The following is a 15,652-nucleotide window of genomic DNA, read 5'->3' as shown; positions in this document are numbered from 1 at the left end:
GGTGAAGTTGAAAGCAAGTCAGTTGACCCATCCATGATAATTTCAGCAGGAATTATCATGGATGGGTTACTTACCATCAGGTGAGCCGCATGCTAGTTTGCCCCTTGCGTTGTAAAAAAAAGGAATTAACTGTGATAATTTCCAGAAACGATAGCAATAAGACTATTAAGCTATTAATACTACTAAGCTATAAGACTATTAAGCTATTTAAGGATTTTTATTGGGATTTAACAGCCACATTGCTAGCAATATAGCAACAGCCTTTGCCTAATAGGTCGAATTCATCATGATTGCCTAATTGATTTGTTTTCATTCTCACATATTATTTAGCCAGTGTATACTGATATCGCTGATGGGGCACCAGTGAGAGATATACCATTCCATTCTCATCTATTAAAAAATATATCTAGTACCTAATAATCCCTCCTCTCCCTAATGCTAATATTGTAAATATAAATACAAATTATGTAATAGTTACCCAATTACATCGTCTATTAAGAACAAAGTTCGCAAATGTATGTAGGATAAAAGGAGCCACACAGTACAAACTATAATATTATATGTATTTCTGTGATTATCCATTTTCTGGATCAGCGATTCCTAAAGTGGTTTCCGTGTCATTGGCATTCATTAACAAGTCCAAAGGAACATAAGAGCGTTACATATAAGCCCTCTCGCGAGACAACTCTGCCATATTTTCCAGGGGAATTTATAGAAACAATTTACATTCCCGCGAACTTACTCGCGAATAGTTTTGAATCGCAATATCCTATACCTAATTTATTATCATTAATTGGTATGGGATTTCATAAAATGAAAAAAAAAAGTTGAAAGTTGCTGTATTTTTTAATCTCGTTTGTTTTAAGGATTTTTGTCTTAAGACGCGACAGTTACATTGGTCAACTACAATACTAAACTAGCAATACGAATAAATATGTATAATTTGAGGCATTAAGAACAAAAATTTCACTAATTATTGCTACTCAGACATAACAGTGCCTCTTGAGTTCATCTCAGAGTTTGGAGTATGCGAAGTACTTTGAACAATGCCGACATCTAATAAATTTATATGAGTATTAAATCTCTTCAAGAATATTTCTCACACGACGTACTTAGACATCATCTTTCTAGCGTACGTACGAATGACAATAATTTATTTTACCGAACGCCTGTGACTCTCCGTTTGTCATTTGTGACAAGCGTTTTGTCTAGATTGTAACTTGGATAGCTGATAGGCGCGTCTCCTAAATCAAAGTGCCGTTTTGTTCACAGCAAAAGTTGACAGACACGTATGATTGCTCTTTCAGGGAAATAGGTAATGACCTTCATATTTATGAAATGTATTTTAATGAATGCGTTGGTACGTAGCGTTATTCATTATATTTTCTTCAAAAGCCTGTTTGTGCTGTTTGTATATATTTTATGTATAAACATTTTCTTTAGGCGAAAGGTTTTTCTCGAGCACTTCTAACCCTTTATATTCCAGAGAATCCAATTACATTAACAGAGTAACGAATTCTTTGTAAACTTTTGAACATTCCCAAACTCATCGTTTGAGAACTTCAAACGAAAGTTCCATCGTAATTTCTATCAATATTTATTTATCGTGTTATTTGTTAAATGTTTTACAGTATAACAACTAGTATTCCCATATTTAAACTATTATAAAAAACAAAGTTAGGTCGGAATTACGTGTATAAACGAAAAAGTATAATATTAAATATATAATAAATATAATTTAGAAAGATATAGAAACCTGCAACCTATATTTGTTTTTAATATAACAAGTAGAATAAGATTTTTGAAACATAGTTAATAAATAAATTAACTCTAATATTTATTTTTATTTGTGTCATTCCTGACAATTAATTTAAAACTTTAATTTTCAGTGCATAGATCCTGATGCACCACCTCCTCCAGAAGAGCCGAAACCTGACACTTCTAAAACAAAACTAGTGGTGCCCCAAACTAGAGAAATAGAAAGTCACAGTGTTGAAGACCTAGGAGACATATCATCAGAATTCAGCGTAGAAGTAGAAGAGGAAGTTCCAGATTTAACCCAAGACCCTACAAAAAAGAAGGGAAAGTTCTATAAGCTCGTTAAGTCTATGAAAAATAGAAGAAAAAGCGTACAAGTTGCCAAGAGTGCTGATAATCTTGTTGACGGTAAACCCCTAGAAGATAAACAGGAAAAGAAGAAAACATTCAAATTTCATCGTAGATTTAGTTTGAGTAGAGGCAGGGAAGATTGATAGAATTGACTTTTATTGTATGAGGACTTAATGGATCTCTAGGGACATAAATTGTTTATAAATAAAAAAAATAGTTCATTATTTTTTTTTTATTTGTTTGGTTAAAAATTTTGATATTTAAAAAAGTTATCTTTGTCGTTTGTTTTGTCCCAAAACAGGATTTATATTACACAGAATCAAGTACTAAATATAGTCTATCTATACATTCGGTATATCAGGATTGACAGACAAGATCTCTGAGCAAGCAACGTACTCGTATACTGAATTTTATATAGTGCTTTTATTCAAAGAGTTGCTAAGTAGATGAAAATTTAAATCGACTCACAAATCGCAAATGAAATTACTAGTGTTTGATTAAAATGTACTGGACATGTGTAAGTACCTTAATAATCAGGAAAAGAATATTAAATATTGAAATATTTTGTTTAAATAAATAACAAATACAATTAATAATATTATTACAAATTACAATCTTTCATCGTGCTGCATGCAACTCTGGATAGCTGTGGTTATATTCGGCGTGAAGTAGCTGCCAGCTATCGGGTTATTCTTTTTTTTAATGTGTGATAATGGAATGGTAGCCCCGCCTGCGCTATCGGTATACGCTGGCGGGGCACCAGTGACGGATGATAGGTGACGATGAAAAAGCAGGTCAGTTAGCCAATCGTGACCAATTCCACTAGAATTAATCACGATAGTTTCCAAGGGGAATCGCGTGGAGTTCGACCTGATAAGGTGTATTGCTAGTTATAGGGAAATCAGACCCCATTACTAACAATCCCATTCCCCCCACCTATCGGGTTATTGATATCATTAATTAGGTGCTCTATTGTCCCCATAAATTATCAACATCATCTCTGGCAAAGGATAATCAATAGGATTCCTCCAGATTCGAGTATCTGGGTCTTCAATTAATTTTTCTAATGAACGGTCTCTGAAATAACATTTCACAAAATTTTTTCTTTTTTTTTAAATTTTATTCGTAGGTTCGTAGACTTTTAGTTTTGTTTTGAAATCGTTATTTTTAACATGATAGGTTTCGCAAACCAATAAGTAAAACTGATGGAACGTGATGTCAACTGTACGACTTCAGTCAATCAGGATGAATTGTTTATGACGCCTGCAAAAAAATATCGCCTTTGGACCATCTGATATTATGTACATATTTTATATTTGTAGAAACTCCATCAATTCGTATATCGAATTAAAAATGTAAATCTTAGTACTTATTTTTTTTTTAATATTTGGGACATATCGTAAATAAACGCACAAATACGTTTATTAAAGCTTGATTATAAACGACTATCACTTTTGAGATTTTTAACAACGTTTAGCGTTTCAGATTTAACATTATCAGGTATTTGCGGTATAAATCATTTTTAGTGTTAAAATAATATGTAAAACCTGGTAAAACATGAGAAAGTTATTATATAATATAAGAAAAAGGTAGTAGAATTTTTATTTATATACGTAATGTATAAGTTATATTGGACTTTTGGGTACGTTATATAATTTTTATAGTCTTACACGGTAGCCCGTATGCAAAAGTTTTAAGTTAATCAGTGACTTATGGAGAGGGCTAAACTCGGAGTTTCTTTGCGTGACAGAATCCGAAATGAAAATATTCGCAAAAAAAATTAAAGTGACCGACATAGCCCTAAGGATAAGCAAGCTGAAGTGGCAATGAGCTGGTTGCATAGCTCGAAGAACTGACTACCAATTGGGAAGAAAGGTTCTTGAATGCGATCCCGTATAATCAAACGCAGTGTATGATGATCCCCCACTAGGTGAAATGACAACCGCAGATTTGTACAGGGAGTCAGTTGATGCAGATGGCTCAGGACCGTTCCTTAAGGCAGTCTATGGAAGATACCTGTATTCTACAGTGAACAAATAACGGCTGATATAGTGAGAATGATAATTTTTTATGCAGAAATTAATCTATTGTTCTATGCTGTGGAATGACTTTTAAAGCTGACGAAATGGGATCAACTATTTATTTATTTAACACTTTATTGAACCAACGTTACAGGATTAGTTAACTAACAAGTGGACGCTACCTCACTTTTATTATGTTGTCTCTCTTTTCCTCTTGGCTGCGTTTGCTCTTTTAGTTTACGATCGAAATCTACTGATGACGCCTTCTATAGTAAATTTTCTAAATGTATAATCCAATTTTACTGAATAATATTCAATTGTAAAATTTTATAAAAATCATTAGACGTTTGTTATTCAATCATGCTGAAACGGCTGAATGGATTTCAATGAAATTTGATACACAGATAGATCATGGGGCCTACCATGAAATGAAATTCCGAAGTTTCGGATACAATTTCGTGTTTGAGTCCAAAGGAATAATATTTTAGTATTTTTAATATTTTTAAACGGTAAGTATTATGTAATTTTAACATCAAACTTGTGTTTCGTTCGGCTCCGAAATTTCGGAAAACATTTCATGGTAGGCCCTCAGATCCTAGATAAATGCTACCGTGGAATATTCTGTTACTTGTAAGGTGGAAGACTAACTCCTCAGTGAATATAACAAGTTTGAGCAGTTGTTTTAAATCATTCATATAATCAAGTTGATCAATTTTATTATGAGCTTATATAATATAAATAAATGATAGCTAAAAATATCGAAAAATAAATGTTAATGAATCGATGTCTGAGAGAGATACATAGATGAAGTGTTAAATTGTTACGATAAGCTGTTATTGTAGCTAGTCTGTTATTTAGCTAGATTAACTATTTGTACAGTATCTGTTGTATAATATCAGGGATTCTAAAATGGCTTCTAGCTATTCAATGAAGAAACGATTTTCCTATTTGTTATTCATTTAATATTCAGTTTCCTATAAATAAACGTAAAACAGGGCTATTGCTATTCATTCAAATTGCAGAGAAATTCTTTGCTACAAAATATAATTTTAGACTATAAGCTCTATATAGAAGCATCAAGTCAATCCTTAAGATATGGTGAGGATCTGTAAAGAACATATGAATCTGTAGAATAGGTATATCAAAGTGGCAAAATACCCACAGGATCAGCAAGCTGAACTGGCAATGGAATGACCATGTAATTTAAAGAATCAACAACTTATGGAGAGGAATGGTTTTTTAGATATGTATTAGTAAACGCAACATGATTCCCATTAAATGCAGTTATGACATGAAATGTGCTCTTGGAAGAATACAGTATGAATACGAGTATAGCAATATATGGGAAAGCCAACGTTATCTATGGCGGGACCGTAATATAAAAATAATAGTAAAAATGTTTATCTGAGGACATGGAAGGCTGGATTGATGATAATAACACAGTTTATTTCGAGGATTTTTTTAGGAAATTTTAAAAAGCAATTAATTTGCAAATGAATTTTTCGGATACACTTAAAATTATTAAAGTGGCCATTTTAGATCCTGTAAGCCTATTTACAAGTGAAAAATGATTCCAATTCTAACATTAATATTTCTTTCTTTCTCGTCTCTTTCTTCTCCTTTCGATCTACTTTTAACAATTTTCAATTTTTTTTATAAAAAAAAAGAGGAACTGGTGTAGAATGTAATCATCCCAACTTTGACAAAGAATAATTACTATTATTTTTTTACAGTTAATAACCAGAATTGGGCTTACTACCCGTATAGGAAAAAATAATATGTCATGCCGTCTCGTTAACTAGCGAACTGATACAATAAAAAGCCACCTCTCCGACGTCCTCGTCCGAGGCACGCACTCTTAGACCCCGACGATCCAGTAACTTTAGAAAATGCCACTCCCTCAGCTCCTTACTGCGGAACGCGAGGTTTACGTTTGAGCGCATCTCTTTGACCCCTCCACCTCCGTCGTTACAACAAACCTTTGTCCCTCGACGGGTGTCGAAGTGCGGTGACCTAAGCCGAGGTCTTAACCGCTCTGGCGTTCTTGGGCGTACGCCGCAGACCATCGTTAAGAGTCGATACTCTGTCGCTCCCCTCTCGCGTGCTTGGAATGCCATCCGCACTCGTCCCTGCACACGCGTTCGCGTGAAGCTGTCAAGCCCATCTGCAGCCAACAGCAACAACAGCTCGAAAAAAAAACAATGAAATGCTAAGAACCAATCTACTAGGTACTTGCGCATATAGAATTGGAGCAATTTAGCACTTGTTTGGGTCTTCAGATTTTTTCTCTAAACCGACATTTCTGAGATAGTAGGATACTTAATTATAACATTGTAAATATAATAATGTAATCTCTTATGATTATTCAATTTAGTTTAATCTTCAAATCATATTAATTTTAATGATTTTACTTGCTTAAAAGTATAAACCACGTTTTTCATATTTATATTTTGTATGCTTAACTATATGCAGTGATTTTCGGATAACACCTGTATAGTTAGCTACCCTTGTTTACTATGTAACCTTATATTGATAAGTATTGTTAATGAAACTGCAAACTTGACGTTTCTAATTAATATAAGCATGAGAAAGTTGTTAGCAAAAATTGTAGTAGACATCTAGAATTCTGTGAAGCAATCATCTATTGTTTCTATTTCAATGTTTGAAAAAATGATAACTTAGTAGAAATAGCATGTACTTTCCTAGCTTCTACAGTCAAGTACGATAAATAAAGTTACGTATAGATGCAATTTAAATGTTATTATTTTAAAAAAAGCTAGACTAATGTTACACCCTTATTTGTTGATTTGGTATTTTATATGCATATGACATATACATACATGCTTTGTATATTACGCTAATATACGGGGTGAATATTTCTAAAAGTGTTGCAACTGTATTCTTCACTCTACCATTTGTAAAATGCAAAATTGGAACTCTCTTCTTATTAGAACAATAGACAAATTGGATTGTTCTAAAACTGTTGATCGATATAATAAGCTTCAAGAAACGTTGACTGCCAACTGGTGTAGGTTGCGTTCTTTTCTAGGACCTCAACTACGAGTTATCTCGACCTGTGTTTACTTGCCATTTTAGTGCAGCTTAATTAAACTCGGATTATATCAGTGCTAATATCGATAAATGGCTTCTGGTAAAAGTACAAAAAATAAATGCTGGTTTGCATGATTAGTAAATTTAATAAAAAACGAATTAAAAATACAATTATAAAAATTAATTTAAAATCAAGAAATAAAATAACATTTCTATGTGTTTTTTTTATTGTTTTTGATGATAATTATGATTTGGAGTTTTTAATAATATAATGTGATTAAAACAAATTGTCATTTTAGGTCAGATTTCTGAAAATTGTCGTGGCAGTCGGCGTGTTAAGAATGAATTCGTCGCCGTTTTTAAGAAATAATGGAACATTTCTAGTTATTATATCTATATATTGTAAGTCAGTGTGTGCTTGGCTGTGAAACTATTCTGTCTGTTGGTTTTTAAATACTTAACTATTGTAATCAGCCTGCAATAATTCGTATTCTGGAAAATATATGTATGTTATGATGTTTGAACTTCATGTTCTGAGTTAAATTGTTTACATGTATAAGTAAAATTATATCAAAATAAAAATTTGTATGACATAAAAGAATTTTATTTACTTACTAGCTGCATCCCTCGGTTCTGCCCACGTGATTCAATATATAAAGTGTCCTACGTGTTAAGTTAGGATAAAACCTACTGGTATACCAAATTTCATTCAAATCTGTTGAGTAGCTCTTGTGTGAAAGAGTAACAAATATCCATCTATTCATTTATCGATCCATTTATCGTTACAACTTCCGTATTTATTATTTTATAATATAGAATATAAAATTTGCTTAAAAATTTTAAAGATAAAGATAAGAAAATATGTAATCGTATACCGATGTGTTTTATTCATTAAAAAATATCTAATTTAATTTTATCAGGATGGAAATCCTTTTTTTTGCAAAATAAAATTCACATTTTTTTTGATACAATTTAGAACGGCAAACAAGCTGACGGCCCACCTGATGGAAAGTGGTAACCGTCGCCTATAGACATGAGCAGTACCATGGATATAACAGAGTAGGTATACTGTTTCGCCCATGATACCCCCCATGCGTTGCTATTCCTGAGAATTTAGGTGTTATTCCTCCGTGTCCAGTAAATTTACACCATATCCCACCCTTCAAACCGAAACACAGCCTTACAAACACAAATGCTTTACGGTTGAAACACGAATGGGACAGAGGTACCCAAGCAATCGACTTTTGTACAAAGTCTCCCTCTGGTATAATACACTCATATGTCGTAGTACAAATAATACAATTTATTTTTGTCATTATTTTATACTTTTTGATATCTATACTCACGACATCAGGAACAGTCATAAATATATAGTCATATTAGCGAATAAAAATAGACCAGACATAAAAAAAAAGAAAAACCACACTATTGAGTTAAAGTATGTTATTTATTTGTAATATAAAAACTTAATCGTTTTACTAAGCAAAAATCACGTAATACCGCTGTTACAATAGAAAAGTGTTTTTTCTACTTTGTCCAGAAAAATCTGTTAAGAGAATCGATTGTAACACAGTTTTTTTTTTCTTCATAAAACCATTACGTTTTTGTCATAAGCCAAGTTCAGGGTTAAGCCGTTTATTGGAAATTTATCGTTTATCTTTGCTTTGGAAATATTTTTTTCCAATGGATTATTACGTCAATTTCACGAAAACTGATGTATAGATGTTTTATTTATTTACGTATTCTTTATGGACCATATTACAAAAATGACATGTACAAAAGGCAGACAAAAATATACAAAGGCGATCTTATCCCTTAAAGGGATTTCTTACAGTAAACCTTAAAAATCCGAAGCATAACATATATAGTGTAAAAATAATACGATAAATAATTATATATATATATAGTTGTGGCCAAGGCTTGTATAGTACTTTTCTCAAACAATGTGAGGAAATCAAAAAGAATTTTACTTTTTAAGTTCAAGGACGAATAACGAACAATAATAATTTTTTTCACACGCCATAATGTTCCTTTGTTTTTTTTTTTTTTCAATAATCAGCTTTCTATTTGTATTTGTCTATGTTGAGCAGTGAACAAATAACGGTTGATCTAATGACGATGATGGTAATGAAGATGATTTACTAAAACCTAACAATTATATGTATCATCAATCAGTATTCAAATCTTACTTAATCGTATGAAGTTGAATAATCTACTTCAAAAGACGTCTGGTGATGTGAATTTTTAATGGAACGTCGAAATGCGATGAACCGTGAGAATTGTAGAAAAAAGCATAATTGCTTTCGGGTATTGGTATTCAATGCGTACTCACTATTTCAGTGACCGCAGAGCAGTCGCGTAAATCAATCGTTACCAATGAGCTACAATCGATTCGAAAACGTTCGATTTGTGAAAAATATATTCGCGCCAATTTTTTTAGACTTTTTTTTTTATTCTTATCTAACCTTGTTGTTTTTTTTTTATTTTACATAGTGTATATGTTTAAGGCTATATATTTCTTAGAAAACCTGTGCAATGGGGAAAGTGCAAGAAGAAGTAAATTATATAAATAATCATTATTCGAATTTTAAATATTTTTTTTTCTAGTTCATAAAAAAGTAAGCACGCGCACTACCTTAACGAGTATAATTGATTTTTGGTGGGATACTAGCATAAACAAAGGATGAGATATGTTTGTAATTTTTATTTTTAAGAATTTAATCCCACTTATGAGTTTGGGTTATCTGAAGACGGACTTTGCCTTCTTCTTGTATAATAGAGTGTATTTTAAGGGATTGTTTGACTTGATACTCAATTCCTTAAGACGTATAGCGTCAGATTTGTAGTGCTTTCTAAAGCGGTAATTCTGGAATGAGCTCCCTGCCATTTATGTACAGCCGGGCCGTTTGCTTGTTTACCACTTCTGTGGGGTAAACAATATTGTTTGAGTGATCAATATTATGAGCGCAAAAATGTATTTTGTGATTTTAGATGTTGTTTTTAACATGTCAAATTGTTTAACAATTTAAATTAATGATTAGTTAATTACAGTTTTTGTTCTAAAAAAAATAATAAAATTGTTATAAAATCAAATTGCAAATAAATCATCGAAATCATCATAGTATGTCGTGTAAGTTACACACGAAAATATACAGAATATAAAACATAAAATAACAATTATTCTAATATTTAATAAAAATATATATATATATATATATATATATAAATAAAATTGCCTGACTTGAAAATAAAAAAATTCAAGATGGCGATAAATTTGTCGGAGAATTTGCTGCCTCAAGTGATGCCCATTTCGGAGAAAAGGTCATCGGAATGCAATGGTGACGTTGAAAACGAGGATTGTGACTGCAACGAAGTCAGCTATGGTACAGGTATATAGTTTTTTATTAATACTAGCTGTATCCTATTTCTTTTACTGTGTATTTAGACAAAGTAGTATCTTATTTGTAAATTAATGTAATTCGTAATCTAGGAAAACAAAAAAAAAAGCTAAAAAAAAACAATAAAAATTACTAATGTTATGCAGTGGACAGGCCTATGTTCAGCAGTGGACAGCTAACGGCTGACATGATGACGATAGTGAATCTAAAACTAAGGATCTTGAGTATGATTAAGAAACAAATATCTAAACAAACAGAGTTTCGTATCTCCAATCAAACTGTTTAAATTACTCTTTTCCATCCAAAGGTTGTCTGGAAGAGTGCCCTTAGTGATAAAGCCGTCCGTTGTTCTTTTTTCTTTCTAAGTGTAATATTTTCTTGTAATTGTTTGTATTTATAATAAGTTTGCTATTATAATCATATGGAGGAAACAATAAAGGGTATCTATCTATCTATATCTATATAAGTGTTAATTATGATTACGAAAAAAATTACTTCCATTTTACATAATTAATATGTTGATTAGTAAACTTTGCTTATTACAAAAAGAATCATCAAAATTACCCTAAAATTTATAAAGATATCTCTTAAATATATTTACACAATTAAAAATATAGTCGAATTTTACTTTGTATATACTACAGTTTAATTTAATTGATTAAATATAGTAAAAATTACTTTTTTATTATTAATAAAATAATATTGAATATATATACATATATACACTATGAAGGCACTATACAATAATGGTAGATTATAGTAGAGTCGAGTGATTAGAGAGTACACTCAATCAAATAACTTAGATGGCGTGAAATCATGATTTTACATGCAACATGTCTCGTACTACGATTTTTAATTGAATGCTTCTAAAAAATATTCATTGTTAAATGAACAGTAATCTAAATAATCTCTCGCATATTAACTTCTATAAAGTTTATTTTCGAATTACTACCTATTTTTGCAATATTTACATAGACTTAAACAGATATAAATTAATTTATCAAGAATATATCTGTATATGGTGTGATCAATATGCCATCATACCAAATAATTTATGAGGTTGGCAGAGTAACACGATAATGTAAATCCTTACACATACATATTTTAGTTCATAGTACATCAATAACTCGTCACATATTTGCATGTCGATTCCAATGTCTTTTTATCCCAGATATTGTACAATATACTTGATAATGATAGATTAGTCTATGTCTTCCCGACTCGAAAACAAATCAAATAAACCGCAAATTTACCATTACGCTTAGTAGTCTGTAAAATTGGCTCCAAATTTTCAGGGAAACGAAACTACAAAAAATGGATTTACATTTAAATATTATTTCTTTAAAGGATTGATGATTCGAAAATTTCTAAAGATGGAATTATGAGATAACAAGCATAAAACAAAAAACCGAACTGAAACGTCCTTCTCTTTGAAGTCGGTTGAAAAATGGTTATTTAAATTTTTTTTTAATATACTCGAAAAAAAAAACATTTTTTTTCTTTAATTATTATCAGGTGATGCTGTATTTGCCAGTTTTGTCGTCGCTCCCCTTGTAGTCAGCGTGTGGCGAGGCACTTGGGGTATCATGGACCTCCATGCCGAGTTATTTCCTTTCGCACAGATATATGTTATGGGCATTGTCATACATATATGTTTCGCTTTAATCAGGTATGTTGGTTAATACTCTCCATCATCATCACTATCGTTTTAGCCATTATTTATCCACTGCTGAGTACTTTCCAAAAATGAGAGAAAAATAACAATTTCATTGTTGTTAAACGACTTCTAAAAGAAGGAAGTACTATAAATTCGTTTGAATTCATTGTACACCTACATTTTTTTTTATACAACTTAGAATGGCAAACAAGCTGACGGCCCACCTGATGGCCCACCAACGCCTATAGCCATCCGCAGTACCATGGACATAACAGAGTATACTGTTACGCCCATGATACCCCCCATGTGTTGCCATTCCTGAGGACTCAGATGTTATTCCTCTGTACCCAGTAAATTCACTCCATATCCCACCCTTCAAACCGAAACACAGCCATGCAAACACAGCTGCTTCACGGTTGAAACACGAATGGGCCAGAGGTACCCAAGCAATCGACTTTTGTACAAAGTCTCCCTCTGGTATGTATACTCGTATATGTGTATGCGTGATGTATTTATAAAAGGTCATCTTATTTTGTGTGTTAATTTATATGAAGTACAGGTATAGGTACATAATTTAAACAATAACTTGGAACAACAATTAGTTTATTGTTATGTTAATCATCACGTCCTACCAGCTGATTTATTGTAATATCCACACTTACATTATTATTAACAATAATCTGACATTGAAGATTAAAGGGCTTACCATGAAGTGTTATCCGAAATTTCGAGGCCGAACAAAACACATATTTGATGTTAAAATTACATGGTACATACTATGATATGATATAATATGACACATCGAATTCGGTATAAACTAAAACATGAAATTGAGTTCGATAATTCGGAATTTCATTTCATGGTAGACCCCCAGGTAACAGGTGTGATCGAGCGGCTAAGAGTACTCTTAGATTAGATAGAGCATCGAGTCTAAAATCGGGTCAACTTTTTGTCAGCTAATTGTCAAATTAGCCGACTCGTTTTTTCTATATACTAACGCACATAATGTATTTTGACGTATCTATACTTAATTATTTAATAAATCAAATGAGTTTTTACGCATTAAAAAAAATCAAAAATTATAAAACAATAAATATAGAAGTTATAAAGGAGACATTCATAACTATTTATCACGCTAAATTGTATGAAAACGCTGACCCGCATTTTTCGAAGCATTTGTATGGAGACACTCTAACTATATAATCTAAGGTTCTACTGTATTTTCTATAAACAGTTTTTACATGTTCAGCAAATATAGAAAGGTTTTGAATTTCAAATGAATAAGACTCTTTTTCCGACGAACTTACTGGAATGCTAGCGACCTGTCCGGCTCCATACAAGTTTTTTTTTTTTAATAAAATACAGCCCAGAGTAACATTTGCTGATAATGTAGCTATCTACAGATATTTTTTTTTAAATCTGTTATATAATTTTTGAGTGTATCTATTAGAAACAAACATAAAATAAAATTTTTTACCTTTATAATATTTGTTCAAATAAATGATAATTAGTCCATTTTGTCGTAATAGATCTCAACTCTTGGCGCGGTCGACCGGAGCGTGGAGTAAGGAGGGCGGCGGAGCTGGAAGGTGGCTGAGAGAACGGGTCCTCTCCCGTGTTTATACATACATATTTATCCTCTCCTGTATCATGCATTGGAGAGGTGGTTGGGGATTGCTGGATGCAGCTATTGTCGCTTTACTGCCTAATGATGATGATCCTCACAGGTCAGTTTAAATATTTACATATTTATTTACACTTTATTGCATTACTTAAAGAATAATACATTACACTTATGAAGTACAAAAAGCGGTTTTATCACTAAAGCAATATCTTGCAGACAACCTTTGGCTAGAGGAGAAAAGAAAAAGGACGGTAGCTATCTAACGCTAGAAGTGTAATTAATAAAAACAGAAAAACGCTCATGTTAATAAAATATATGTAAATAATCATATGCACACCTCATATTTAAGTACTTATAATGTTATATGTTACGGAAATAAATAAATAAAAATAATATATATGTGTGTGTGTGTGTGTATAAATCCTATATACAATTATTTTACACACAATAACGAGTCAAGTAGGTATGAAAGGGCAAAAGAAGAGAAAAAAATCATCATTTCAGCACTTCACTGCTGATATTATTTGAACAATATAAAATTTTTATTGTAAAATTAGCTATAGCTCCAACTTTGTCCGTATGGCCAAGATATATTTTTTTTATACCATCTCCGTGCCAATTTCAACTTACTCGTATATGCTAAATTTCATGACGATTCGTTGTGCCTTTAAAACGCCAAATGCTAATAAACAAATTAAAAAAAAAACATGTTTCCTTTGTCCTCTAACCTCGGATCCTTCAAATCTAGCGTGTAAATGCACTTAGTAAGAAATTTAGTATATGGGTAGATTCTAACCTAAGACACAGGGGGAAAAGGATTGTTAGTAATGGAGACTGAGAACCCCATTGCTAGCAATATACCCAACCAGGTCGACCTTCTCGCGGTTCTCCCTGGAAACTATCAAGGTTAATTCCTGATGAATTCATCATGATGGGCTAACTGGCCTATTTTCATTCTCATCTATCACCCTTCACTGGTGCTCCGCCAGCGTATCCCGTTAGCGCAAGCGGGGTTACCATACCATTTTCACCCATCAAAAAATACCTAAGACATAGGATGAAGACATAGGATGCTCTATATATACCATGTGGGAAAAACCGCGAAAGACAGTTGTTTTTCCGCGGTTAGTCTATTTAATCTAGTTAAATTATAATATTAATAAGGATTGACTGTCTAGACATAAATCGGAACCAATCGCTTGCATTATAATAATGTTTTGAATATAGTTTAACGTACTTACAATTTTGAGGGTAACGATCCGAAACGAACGGAAAGACTGCATGAATAATAAGAATATTTCTAAACGACGTCACTTCAGGAACATTTTCAATTAGATTTGGATGTATTTATGTATTTTTTTTTTGATAGGTGAAAATGGCATGGTAATCCCGCCTGCGCTAACGGGATACGCTAGCGGAGCACCAGTGAATGGTGATAGATGAGAATGAAAACAGGCCAGTTAGCACATCATGATGAATTCATCAGGAATTAACCATGATAGTTTCCAGGGAGAACCGCGAGGTGTTCGACCTGGTTGGGTATATTGCTAGCAATAGGATTCTCAGTCTCCATTACTAATAATCCCTTTCTCCCGTATATTTATGTATTAGTTGGTATTATTGGCCCTGGTGACCTGTAATACAGGTATTTTTATACCTATCTCAGGCACCAGTCACTCACAATTATTTTTAAATTTGATTACTTTAATATAATCATGTCTCATTGTATCTCACTGTGATAAATTGTGAAGAGAAAATAAATCTATTTATTATTTATTTATTTATTATGCTA

The 15,652-nt window shown here is 32.1% G+C and overlaps 2 protein-coding genes across 2 annotated transcripts in view; both read left to right on the top strand.

Annotated features, from left to right (window-relative positions):
- The window catches only part of LOC113517663 (START domain-containing protein 10-like), a 48,986-nt gene extending 45,307 nt beyond the window's left edge, over positions 1 to 3,679 (top strand). The window contains exon 6 of the mRNA XM_052892808.1: positions 1,890 to 3,679. Within this exon, the coding sequence (XP_052748768.1) occupies positions 1,890 to 2,252 (363 nt within the window). The 3' untranslated portion in view covers positions 2,253 to 3,679. The remainder of the gene's footprint in view (positions 1 to 1,889) is intronic.
- A 9,934-nt stretch (positions 3,680 to 13,613) lies between these two features.
- The window catches only part of LOC116412650 (uncharacterized), a 6,880-nt gene continuing 4,841 nt past the window's right edge, over positions 13,614 to 15,652 (top strand). The window contains exon 1 of the mRNA XM_031907015.2: positions 13,614 to 13,963. Within this exon, the coding sequence (XP_031762875.2) occupies positions 13,737 to 13,963 (227 nt within the window). The 5' untranslated portion in view covers positions 13,614 to 13,736. The remainder of the gene's footprint in view (positions 13,964 to 15,652) is intronic.

Source organism: Galleria mellonella, unplaced genomic scaffold (assembly GCF_026898425.1).
Source record: "Galleria mellonella isolate WM207_F2 unplaced genomic scaffold, CSIRO_AGI_GalMel_v1 utg1674, whole genome shotgun sequence".
Classification (NCBI taxonomy): Eukaryota; Metazoa; Arthropoda; class Insecta; order Lepidoptera; family Pyralidae; genus Galleria; species Galleria mellonella.
This window is presented reverse-complemented; position numbering and strand designations above follow the sequence as displayed.